Source organism: Chlamydotis macqueenii, chromosome 13 (genome assembly GCF_036417535.1).
Source record: "Chlamydotis macqueenii isolate bChlMac1 chromosome 13, bChlMac1.mat, whole genome shotgun sequence".
Classification (NCBI taxonomy): Eukaryota; Metazoa; Chordata; class Aves; order Otidiformes; family Otididae; genus Chlamydotis; species Chlamydotis macqueenii.
The window spans coordinates 16,294,093-16,307,625 of record NC_141568.1 but is presented as its reverse complement, the minus strand read 5'-3'; the positions used below and the strand labels follow the sequence as shown (position 1 = coordinate 16,307,625).

Here is a 13,533-nt window from a genome sequence, read left to right as displayed (position 1 = left end):
TGTAACAACAACTGTGCTTTACATGCTGAAAAAAAAGGTAAAAGCACCATATATGTATGTATCTAAAAAACAGAAACACTGATAAAAGCCAGGAGAAATCACTCTGTACATAGACAGCAAGCACACTGCAGAGCATCAGGCACTGGGTGATATTTTTGTCCACTGACAATGGGCAAAATATAACTTTCATGAGAAATGCCACAAGATCCCTCACGCTCACTTGCAGGAGAAGCGTGACTACCAGTATGGTAGTATCTGGTAGTTCTCCTAGGTTTATTACAGGAAGCTAAATGTTCCCTTTTACAGATGTAAAAATGGCAATTTGCAGAATTCTCTCAGTTTGGTGTCTCATGCTCTCAGCACAGCTAATCAATCCCCGGAATTGCAGCGTATGCCGGAATGTTTGACAGGCATACCTGATGACGCCATGCAGAAGCATCAGAATTACTCTCGGTGAATGATGAGCTCAGCTTCTCCAAGATTAAGGAGGCTTGTTTCAATTAAGAAATACGCATCTATCTTTGCCATGGGGAAATGGAATACTGTGCCACGAGCCGTGCATAATGAGTCAGGAGAAAACAGTAGTTATTCATCTTATCTCAGCATATTTCATTTTTCAGTCAAATGCTGATTTGAAGTTTGAAGGAGCGCTACATGTTATTAATCTGCTCTTTAGTGAAAGGATAACAAATATTTGTTGGTGAGAAAAAACTTGTAAATAGCACACAAACCCCACCACAGTTGTAATTTCCCTAAAAATTTATGTATTTTAACCAACACTGCCAGTTTCCTTCCAAATATCCTGAAATTGAATAGTTAATGCAATGGACACATAGGGAGTTTCAGTACCCCAAAATATTTTGCATTCACTTTTCAGCACATGAAGCCGTGCAGATCTTCTGCAATACGGAAGGAATTATAACTGGCCAGAGGCCATTTAAAACCTTTAATGTTGGAGACTGCATGATGACCAACTGAAAGAACTGCAGGAACCTATCTGGTAAAAAAAAAAACAACAAAACATTTCAAAGCCTCCTACAGCATGCTATTGTAGATTTATTATCCACGCTGAACTCATAACACTGACACCACAGGGGTAATAACACACTAACAAAAGAAAAGTTACTAGCAATCATTTTGACTTGGGGGGTAAACAAATGCAAGTATCCCCTGCAATACTCTTACACCTATTCTCTCTTCAACCCTGTTGTCTCGGAGCTTTTCCCAAGCCTAAATGTAGGCTAACTGGTGAGAGCTGAAAGTCATACCGAGAGTGTGATGTAGTAATATCTGTATTGTATTAATTTTCTTCTTAATAAATTAGATAGCTTGAAGTCATCAAATAATTAACTTAGAATTGCAACTCCTTTGGACAAGGATCATGCTGGAGCATTTACATCTGTTACGGGGACACTTCAGTAAAACAAATCTAAGAATAACAGTAATTAAGGAAGGTGGTACACGAGCAGCTCCTCCAGCAGCCAGGACAGTCGGACACCATCCTCCTCCCTCCAGCCACTCAATCCTGAGCCATGCTGCAGCTGATCGTGCTTCCAAGAGTGCCAAAAAAAATCCTTAAGTTGGCTTTGAGAAAGCAGCTGTAACTACCCCCTTCCTGTGCATGTTCAGAGGCCTCCAACATACCCAAGGAAACCACCTCCTCTCACCACCTGAGCTCATCAGGAAAAGATAACGCAGTCCCACCATGTGGTTTACACGATAGCTCTGAGAAACCAGAACCGGGAAAGTTTAAATCAATTTAAGGTAAAGGAGGTAAATTTAGTAAGGATGGACAGGGTTGCCATGAAGACAGCCCTCCCTTTCCATGAATCACTAAAAAAAAAAAAAAAAAAAAAAAAAGAGCAGGTTTTTTGGGATCTCTGAACACTAGACAGTGAAGTCACAACAACAGCAATATGCGCTGCATAAATAACTTGGGACACTGGTGAAGAGGAGGGGAGGAGGAGGGAGATAATTTGAAGAAGGGCTAAAGAGTAGCCAAAATAAAGTCTCTCCATGGGCAACTCCACTGCAATTCTTTAATTGCATTCTGGCAACTCCATACTGCTGAAACAGACAGAGCAGATGCATTATGTTCCTTGGCATCTGCCATCTATAATTTACTAAATAAGTGAAAAATCAGGCTATGTTATGAAAAACTAAACAGTGAACATTTGGATTCTCTTAGAAGGACTGTCAACTTCCTGAAAAGGATTTTAAAAAAACCAAAGCCAACCAACCAACAGAGAACACATTGCAGATACTTTTCTAAAAAGCATAGAACCGCAGGACAAAAAAAAAAAAAAAAAAACCAACAACAAAAAAAATCCAACAAACCCAAACAAAAAAAAAATCCCGCAAAAGAGAGCAATACTCAGAAAAATGACCAGTTACAATCAAGCACACCTCCACATTAGTCCTGCTAACTGAGACTGACCCACATCAAGAAAAGCAACAAACGGAAAGCTCTTCTCCAAGCTGCTGGTTAGTAACAGCCTCTCCTGTAGAGATGTGAACACGGTCGAAACGCTGGGCATGCCTCCACTTCAATTACCCTTACTCAACAGCAGAGATGGGGAGGGGAAACTCGGCCTTCTCAGAATTAAAGTCAGCAAAACTGGGCCACCACACCACAGCAAGAATGACAGCTAGTACGTAATACAACCGCTTTGGTTACAGCCTGATGAAGCACCCGGTATGCTTTCAGGTCTCTGGGGGGCTCGAAAAGAGGCTCTCCCTCTCAGCCTTTGCTTCTCAGAAGAACTTTAGCTGCAGCAGCAAAGGGACCCCATCATCACTACCCACCGCACCTGTAAGCCACTGGCAGTCAGTAGGGGATATGATGAGTGAGACTTTGTAGCCTACATCCAAGCCTCTGGAGCTGCTTTGTTTGCTGGCCGTATCATCTCACATTTTGCAATCATCTCTCCTTTTCACTTGAAACCTGGGAAGAAGCAGCCTTGGTCTTTCTTAATTACAGTGTTAAGTACCACTGAAATTATGCAAATAATGGAAAACAATCTCTTAAATTTGCTAAGATATCTGGATGTTAGACTGCAGTGTTTGTAGAACAATTAATGTTATGAGCTCTATTATCCAATGCTCTTTTTTAATCCTACATCCATTTTCACTGCCTTTTAAGCTCACTGGAAGTCAAAAGAAACAATTTTCTTGACAAATGTCATAGATAAAAATCGTTTAGCACCCACTTCCATCAAGATTTCATTTCAAGCTTCCAATGAGCTACTTCCTAGAAACAGGGTACTCTTCACTAGAAGGGCACATCAGCTGTGCTGCGTGCTCTCCCACCGCCAGCCGCTAAAGAGCTACCCAGCGCGGCCAGGCCAAGCAGCACAATTTGCTTACCAATCCTCTTGCTTGAAATCTTTGCAACGGTTGCATCTTTGTTTGAAAGCTCTCACGAAGCTACAGATGCTGGTACACCCCACTGGTGACTGGACTAAGGTAACAGCAAACCAAGAAAGGAAAAAGCTCGGCAACACAGTAAGCTCTTAAGAGCATTGAGTACAGACTAAAATTTTGCTTTTTTGATGAAAAAAAGCTTGAAATGCTCCCTTTCAGAAAGTATTGTTTGAAGGCTGGTATAAAGGTTATAAATTTATAATTAATATTGATTGCCTCTAGACAGTATTCCTCTGTTGCTCAGCCCCTTTCTAACCTTCATCGACTGCAAGAAGACGCTTATATTACAGTATTCCCTGATTTGCAAGATTGATCTCCTCTGTACCACAGGCAGCATTGATTCTGTACAGCACAAATGCTTTTTCTGATATATGCATTCCAGAGCACTTTTACACAAATATCAGCTATTTAAACTTTTGTGAAACAATCTAGTCATAACATTACTGCCCTACTTGTACTGTACTTACACTGAAGACCTCTTGAGGCAATGCACATTCACACACATACTGCAGTGCTTTTTTCTAAATTGTGTTTGCATTTGTCCTGAATATAAAGAAATCACACATACATATTCTCATAGACACACACGAACACATACCAAGCCTACACTTCTCACTGCACATGAAGAATTAACAGTTTGGGTTTCTTTCGCAGCCAAAAAGCTGTATTAAAGGTTATATTATTTTTATATCATTGTCAGTTTGAAGAGTACATACAATAAGTAGTAATTAAATTCATTCCAGATCAATTTTTGAGGGGAAAAAAAAAACCCCAAACCCTTAAAAGTCAGCTTGTTTGATGGGGGGGGGGGGGGGGGGGGGGGGAATTAAAAAGAAGAGGACCTTACTAGATTATATTTTCTTCTGAAGCAAGTTATACTTGACAAAAACACTTAGAACTAGTTAGAGCATTTATTTACATCAGTAGTTTCATCTTAAATGATGTGGTTGTTTTTTTTTTTTTTTTTAAGAAAGAAGAGAGAATAACTTCACTGTCTAGAACCTTGGAAAAACAGGAAAGTTAGTCCTCCTATTACTTGATTTTGCTTCAATTGTGAACTGTTTACATTTCTGCAGCAAAATCCTGTTTGCTAAGAGTTCACAATTTCAGCAGAATTAAATGAAATAACACCTCACCCATTTCTACTCATGATTCCCAACGAACAGTGAAAATGTGTCGGCAGGACTGAGTATTTAGGTGAATTTTTACTCCAGCAGTTTTTAAAGGGTGGGGGGTAGTGGGGGTTTTTTTTGGTGCTTTGTATTGAGAGGGATTTCTAGTCGAAGAAACGGAAGTTTCAAAACAGGAGTTTGGTTTTTTTTTTTTTCAGCAAAATGAAGGGGTTTTTTAAAATGAGAATTTCATGCAGTTTCCTAAAACTGCTCTGCTTAGCCATTAATGTAATTTATGTTTAGCACAAGACCACAGATAGATTGCTAGACTAGATTGTTTCAGGGAAGAGCAAACCACTCTGCCTCTTTACTCGTGGTGTTGCTAAAATAAAGAGCATGGCAGAAACATAGGAAACAAACACAAAGTAGAAAAATATGACGTTCCAAAAATGATAGTTGAACAAATTGTGCTGGAAAACTGAGAAGAGATCCAACCCACCCCTAGGTAAAGCAATCAGCAGAACATCTATAGTTAAGCTCAAGAGTAACACAGTAGGACAAACCGTGCACTCAAATAGATCAATTTTGAAGTGTTTGCCTTTACAAAATAAACCTTCACAGAAATCCCACCCCTATCTGCACACAGCAACAATCTTCTCTTTATCCATCCCCTTGACAATCCACTGCTTTGTCCCTTCCGCTCCGGTGAAGAGCTGGCAGGAGGCACCTCCTTACTGCCTTTCTGGCCGGAACACAGGTCACTACTTTCAATGTATTCTAATTTCAGCAACTGGGGGCTGTTTAAATCTCTCAAAGTCGTTCTGGACATTGTAGTGCATTTTGCGTCACGCTACTATGGCCAGAACACTGAATAAAAAGCAAAAGTTTTTACTGGAAGATTCAAGCATGTCTAGACAGCAACCTCACCGTAATTTCTGCAGAACTCTTCTCATCCTGACACTGAACTTTGGTCATTCATACCAAAACCATATCAAACAGAAGAAAACACTAGTACTGACTCTTTCAACCAAGACACAAGGGGATAAAGAGATAGTAAAAATCAAGCATCTGCCTCACTGACAGCCCTTCCGTCTCCTCGCTCCCTTCCATTAATTTGGCAAACACACCAGTACTTCCAAGTTCATGTATCTGTTCAGTGGCATCAGTTCCAGAGTACAGCCCTGAAGTAATGGCCTTGGAGCAAGCTCCCCATGGTGTGGCACTTGCTCATGGAAACAGAATTCTACTTTCATCTGGTATGAAGCCACCGAAAAGTGCAAGTTTGCCAAGTAGCTCAGTGCTCCTAAACTTACAAAGCTTCACGCAATCATTTATTTTTACAATAGTCTTTCACTGGGCATAAGGTCTTTCTTCATGTCTATCACTAAACATCCACCGTCTCCGCATTCCAAGGTTTTTGTGAAAGTGAAAGCCATTGGAACACACTACTGATTCACTGACTTCAAAAGCATCTTTGAAACACAAGAATCCTGAACACCGAGGCAGATTTGTGGTGTCTGATGTTACCAAGCTACATAAGTTGATAGAAAAACCCCAGAGTGTCTTATATTCAAAACTGAAACCATGTTAAAAATGCAACAGAACGCAGTTCAACTCACAGACACTTAAAAACTTCAATGAAAATTCTAAAATCAACTCACATCCTCTTTGCATTAGAGGAGTGTTGTAACTGTACAAAAATACGATCACTTCTGGAAATTCCTAGCACAACCTACTAACCACGACCGATTCTGCCCTCAGATGCAAAGAATACGTTCATTAAAATAAAGATCTGTTGTGCTAACGAAGTCATCAGCAGAAGGGATACTATGTGATGAAAGGAAGGCAAACAAACACTTTAAGGGTTTGGTTTTTTTCTTGTTTTGGGGGGTTTGTTTATTTTTAATTAGTTGGTTGGGGTTTTTTAGGATACTTAAAAACTGAAATTAGCATAGTGATTACTCCTGAATTGTTACTGCACTTGCTATTTTTTCCCCTTCAAAGCGTCACCATTCTAACATCCAGCTGCCACATACAAGCCATTTCAACTGTCTTCAACAACCTTCACAGACCACTCCTAGGCAAGGATATACCACTTTGTTCTAAAAGTCTCCAGAGAGACTTAGAATAGGGAATCTTTTCTATACGGAAAGCTGTATAAATAAAGAACTGAATCTGATCATTTTCATATGCTGCCAGACTTTGGATGGATAAATGTTTCCAAAGCACTGGCGCCTCTGTTTTGGGCAGCAGTGGGTGGAATTCTGTAGGATTCCCCTTTCCCTCCCGCACTGAAGAGGAATCTGGTCTTTATTAAAGGCTTTTCAGCTGTAATTCTACTGTCTGAAGTATCCCGGTTTTATACAGCGTTGCAATTCCTAAAACAGGAATTAACGCTGATGGGATCTTGTTTCAGGTCTGGCAATTCCGAGTTTTACTGTCCATGCCAAGCTCAGCAGGAAAGAAAAAATTCAAGTTTTAGTAACGATGAAAGGTATAGATATCATACTGAGGAGAGTATGCTGAGGGGATCTTCATCTGTGTGTAGTGTAGCATACAGAAAAATTCACTCAGCACACTTAGAATCAACCTTTTCTAGCTGCCCTATAAAAACCTTCAAATACCATCTCCGTAGGGCAACCAAAGACACTGCCTGACCTATTGAAATGACACAAAGAGTACACAATACAGCTTGGACCAATGTTTTTATGGCTGTCAGCAGCGTAACGTCAGAAGGCTGCAACTGGCAACCTGTTATTTCCAAGCGGATCAAGCATGCGAGCATTGGAAAAGTCGATACAGGCCATAAATACAACAAACATGGGAACACACATTCATGCATTACTCTCCGTTGAGAATTCTGTACACACGCAAGTGCTTACTCATTAAAGTTCCTTTGATTCTGCCCAAATGCTGCATTAGAAGACAACTGAAGTGAAACTCAGGGAAACAATGAATGGTTTGGTAAACCCGATTCCTCCTTCAGAATGCATTGTAAGACTATCTCCATTTTCTCCCCTGCCCTGCCCAAAAGATCCTGATTTTTATGCAGATCCAGAGTGCAAAAAATCATCTGCAAACATTCTAGATATGTGGCCAGGACATCCTCCCTCAAACACACAAATGAAAATTGAAATGTAAAACCCAATTATAGAACCACAAGTAACTGAAGGACAGATCTCTTGGTTACACATATTAAACATGTACAGTAAAGTAAAAAATAAACTATGCATAACAATGTATTGCAATTATAAAAACCTGTAATTGACATCACATAAATTCGAAGTACCTTTTGATGATGTTTTTCATTCTGCTTAAACATATTTCAAGACAGTAATTTTTCCTTTTCTTCCTTTCTGTAGGTGATCTACACCGGTGCTTTAGAGCTGGGACAACAACTATTGCTGTTTTAAGAGAAAATGGGTAGTGGCAGCTAATAAGGACATCATTTAATAACTGTCTGCTGCCTTATTAAAAGCAAGAGTCTTTTCAGAAGTGATTGAATCCAGCTCCTGCAGCTGGCGAGGGATGTTGCTTTGTGTCTGTGTCACAAGTTTTGATGTCTGTCATGAAGCCCCAGATGCTCAATATTACCTCAGTCTCACTGTTAATTGAAAGAGTGTTTGTACATCCTAGCTGCAAATAAGTATCTTCTACCCTTGGAGGAGATACTACACTTCTACACTTATTTCAGGAATCCTCATTCTTTTTTAACCTTCAGCATTCAGTAAGCACATGGCTGCTTCTCTGTAGTAACTGGAGCGGGGAAGAAGGGCACAGTAAAGGAAAATAAATGAAGAAAAATGAGAAGTAAATTGAGGTCAAGGACATAAGGCTGGGCATAAAGTTCCAACTGTGTTGTTAAAATTAAGGCAGGCTGCCAGGGACCTTCACAAACAGCTTTACTTTAATTCTACCTCCCTTTTGACTGAACTTACAAGCAGGTTCCAGCAATGCTGTGACAGAGACAGAATTATTCAGATAATCTAGCTGTTGCTCCAAGGATCCAGTGGTAAGGATTTTACCTTTGCTCCAGCTGACATCTGACCTGGCTACATCAGTGTTTGCAAGGAGGCGCACACCAGCCACCCCTTCAGAGTGAGAGATACTATTCTCTGCATCTGCCTTTTCCCTCTCATTCTCATGCTCAGTGCCTTACAATTGTATTTGGAAGGGAAGAAAGTCTGTCTAATCATCTTATTATCAGTAAGGACGCCAGAAGAAAAGTAGCTTAGGAATAACAATAATCTTTTAAAAATCTGAGAAGTGATAGATTGATCACATTTGATTATAGTAAACTCAGGCTGTACTGATGAAGCAAGAAGCAGCAAACAGAGTTAGTACGGGGAAGAAATTCAAAGTGTTTCTGTTTCTCCCTGTTCTCTGCCTGAGCTACAGCCTGCCTTAACTTGCCAACTCTCCTCATGTATTACTTGTCTTCTTACATCTCTTGCCTTTCTGACATCTCAGAGCAGCTGGTTTCCATTCCCTTTTCTGGCTCCTCTTTTCTTGATCCCGTAATTTCTACTCTCATCAAGAAAGAGCAAGATTCAAGACTGTGGGGCCCTAAAGAAGCAAAAAATAAGACGGGGGAACTACACCAGTGAAAAATAGAAGAGGAGTGAGACTCCCCACCAGTAAGAAAAGGGTGAGAGGAAAATAAAACTAGCCTATTCAAGAAAGCAGACTGTTAAATTCACTGCTAATATTTCCCACAACACGGGGTAGCGAGCTACAAAATTACGTGCCCACAGCTCCAAAGCCTTTCCTGTGTTCATAAAAAATGCATGGGGCAAAAGATCCCTCTCTCTGCTGTTAAAGTATCAGTTGAGAGAGATATGGTAGTTCTGTGAACAAATGTACCCTTACAGCTCAAGTACCATCTACAGAAAGGAAAAAAAAAAGGATCAAATCGGAGAATTCTTATCAAAATTTCAAAAACTTAAAATGCATTTTACAAGAGTTAAAGACAACGCATCTTGCAAGTTTTATATGTAGTAACATATGACAACACTGAACAGCAAACAAAATACACAACATTGTACAAACAGACAAATAAATAGAAACAATCTAAAGTTTTGGGAAAGTACTAACCAGTTACTGACAGCAGCTGTGAAACCCTCACCTCCATTTCCTCCCGATGAGACCTGTCTCTATCCTCGAATTCACGAGTTCTTCGTCGAGCTTCTTCAAAGGCTTGTTGTGCCAATGCATCCTCCTGCTACCAAATCAGACAACACAGAGTGACACAAAAGGCTACTCTTGGTTTCTACCAGATCACATTTCTTTTGAATATCAGGGATCACTTGGCAGCAAAGACAAGTATGTCCTACGGAATGTGCTACAACACAGAGGAGATGTAGCAGACGCCAGTATAGATTAATAACACTCACCTTCATCACTGCAGTAGAGATAACCAAAGCTGCAAGCGCAGCTACTACTGAAGTACAAAGAACTGCTTTTCCAAAGTAGTTTTAAATGCTGATGTCCTTTTAAAAGCTAGGAATTCTCAAAAATTAGATGAAAGGGGCAATACATTTTATTCCCCTTACAAAAGTCGTTTTGAAGACAGTATTCACTGGTATATCTAGAGTTCACTAACATCATTATATAAATAAGAGTAATGTAATTTTTAAAAAGCATTCACTAAGTTACAAACCAAACCCTCCATTTTATCAAAAGCTGCCAAAGGTGCACTAGTATGAACATTCATAATCACAGAATCATAGAATGTCCTCATGTATCATTTAAATGTTTTAAATTATTTAAATTTAGATGCATTAGAAAGTGCAAAGCAGAAGTTATTGCTCCACTAATTCGTACACGTTCATACGCAATGCGGAAGAAACCTGCAGGTTTTGAATAGCTCCGTTTTTTATTTTCAACAGTGGCTTATGCACAGGAATGGATTTAATAAATTAATGGGGTCACAAAAATCCTTTGACTCAGATTTTCTGTTAGAAAAGTTTAAATAAAGTGTTATTACTAAATGTAAGCCATTATTAATTGGGTTACAAATGATTTTTCTTAAAGAGACCTTTTAGCATATAGCTTGCTCAGAATGAAAATGGATGGCTCTGTTCCCCACCAGTCTTAAAGTGTTCAGGGTGGAGAAGTCAGGTCTAAGGAGGTTCCACAAAACAGTAAGGGATAAACTGCATCAGTTCTCCCTCCTCCTAACTCCTCAGCTGTAATTACTACTAACTCTGCTTATGATTTCCATACACACATGAATGTTATTTTCAAGTTGATAGATTTAAAAAAAAAAAAAAAAAAATCCTAACCTTCACTGTTAGAGGACATAAACATGTTGAGAACCCAACTAAATTTTAATATACCAAGGGATTAAGTGCATGAATTTTTAAATTTAAGCTAAAGCATCCCTAGTCTGAGAGAATGTTAAATTGCCTTTTTTGCCGTTGGCACAGTCGTGCACCCCGAAGCTGCTCTGCGAAACGATGTGAGTGAGTGCCCCTCGTGGCCCAGCACAGTTAAATACAAACATCTGTCAGTCAATAACTCCGCACAGCCAGCTCCCCAGGAAGCTGTGTTCAAAGGCAATGTTTAAAGCTGCCAATAAGATAACATTTTAACACTACCTACTATTTTTTAAAGTACCATTTGGCCCTTTATAGTAATCTTAATGTTCATGCAATGCACAGCAACCAAGGTCAGACAGTGGAAGTAAGTTCGTTCTTACAGAAGGACAGAGATAAAACAGATACGCGTGTCTCCCAGATGACTACAGAAAAGCGCTTTATTTTGAATTTACAAAAGCTACGTATGTCTTTATCACCCTTTTTTTTTTTAAACAGACTTAAATGAAAGCAGACTTTTTAAATAAAATATTTTTGCATTTTACCACTATTTAAAGTGGTCATGAAATAAAAGGCTAACATACAGCCTCAGCCAGAATATTTTAAAGAAATGTCATAACCAAAAGAAACTGAATTAGAAATTCATAGGAAAAGAGTCAGTATGCTGACAACCAGAATCAATGCATGTTGACAGCTGAAACACTGGTTTACTAATGTCTGAGAAAGGAGGGAAAAAAAAGCATCAGAACTTACTTTAAGTAAAAAACCCAAACAAACAAAAAACACACCCCCCCCCCCCCATCCAATTTTGCTCTACTCCTGGTGATGTGTAACAACAGGAATTAAAAAACATCTCAGGATCTTGTACAACAGGAATTTAACTTTTTTTTTTTTCCCCCAAAAATGTCACTCAGATCTAGTAATTACAGCCTACCAAATTTGGCTATATAAGACCCAATCATTTATCAGTCTTATTTTTAAGAATTAATCTACTAAGAAAAAGAAGAATAAGCAAAACATGAGCCGTATCAACCTGAGAACAGAATAAAATAACCTCTCCAACACAGAAAATCTAAAAACAAAAGAGAAGCTTAAACACAACCGCACTCATTCACATACCTCCCCACTCCAGGAGCCCCGTAGGAAAAGACTTTGTGAGAACAACCATTTATAACTACCGAATCTACGTAGCAAGAACGTGCTATCACAGAAGAGAGACAAAAGTACTGAAGACAGAAACAGTTTTTTAACAACAAGATAAATATCAAATCCATGGAAACTTCAGCCCCAAATGGGAAGACAGGCAAGCACGTAGAGCTTTGTGTGTGTTAGTCCACTGCAAGCAGCTGAATCGGGACCTCCAGTACCAAAAAGGCTGCTTAGGAGCAAGGCATTAACAGCCTGTGAATTAAGCAGAAAGAATACTAGCTTAAAATTTACAATTAAAGTACTTCATTGTTATGCATGTGGTTTTTCTTCCTAAAATACTCTCTGATCTGGTGAAGGATAGTATCATTTCCAAAGCGTGGCAGCAAGGAAGAATTTTATTCGATGCCAGTACTGGTTAGTAAGAAGTGGCAAGAGACAGGACAATGCAAGAGCATTACATCTGTACAAGGCAAGCCTTCCAGCAAACAGGAGTAAGCGGTGTGTATCGGGGTGTGTGAATGTCAGCGGGACCTCTTATTGCAAAAAACAGTGGGTACCACTGGCACCGCACTGCACAGTCTGAGGTGCTGAAACCCATTCTGACATCAGCACTATTTGGGGATTAAAGTCAGCAGTTCAGTTAACTGCCACTGCCAATATTAAAACAGTTTTTAGAAGGAAGCGAAATGACAGATACAGGAAAAAGGAAACTGAAGGATACAGAAGATTGCCCAAATGTTTACAACACCAACAAATAGAAGGGTGCAGCTACTTCTCTGGGTCTGTATAGTGCCTTACAACTATACCTCGTAGGTATTACTAGTGTAGCAAATGAGATGATCAACAACCTCCTCATAATCGCTGAGTAGCACAAACTGAAAACAAGCTACACACTTTAACTGTATGCAAACATCTCTCTGTAGACCCACACTGTGTACTACTTCCAGCTCAGCACCCCGTACTCAAAACGCTTTCTGAAGACAAGAAAAATGAATTAGTAAATATAGTTAAGACAGGCATCAAGAAGCTTAAATAACCCAAGAGTGCGCAAAACCACTTATCAAGAAGTTAAAAAGAGAAAAAATTTAACCCACAGGTCACCTGACCAGCCTCCTTTTTGGAAGGGTGCCCACTTTTTTTCAGTTACTGTCCAATTTTGGAAAAGAGTTACGCTATCTCCTTTTGAGCACACGCTCAAATCTGTCTCCTCTCAGTTCAGAAGTCACGTGACTTCGCGCTGTGTACCATTCAGTTATGAATCTTGGGATTTATCTGGCACAGCCCTCAGGGGCCTACCTTTGACCTTGCTTTGTAAGCCATTATGGTTTAAAGGCCTTCTAGTCAATGGAGTCTACAGCAGTTACTCTCTTTCCCAAGAAAACAGTGCTGCAACAGGAACTTAGCTAGCTCCAATGCTGACACCCAGTCTTGGAAGAAGCGAATGCCACAGCGAGTAACAGCATTCAAGTAAAAGCTTGGTTCCGCGGCCTTTCTCGTGGATTAACAAAAGGCATCAGGATTATTCTCAGAAC

General features: G+C 39.7%; 1 protein-coding gene across 2 annotated transcripts in view; it reads right to left on the bottom strand.

The window, feature by feature from the left end:
* Positions 1–13,533, bottom strand: part of CBFB (core-binding factor subunit beta) — a 41,406-nt gene that overhangs the window by 5,365 nt on the left and 22,508 nt on the right. Inside the window, exon 5 of one of the 2 annotated variants that reach the window (XM_086758381.1) lies at positions 9,630–9,756. In XM_086758381.1, coding sequence (XP_086614507.1) covers positions 9,630–9,756 — 127 coding nt within the window. The remainder of the gene's footprint in view (positions 1–9,629; positions 9,757–13,533) is intronic. The other variant, XM_086758380.1, reaches the window with a different exon arrangement.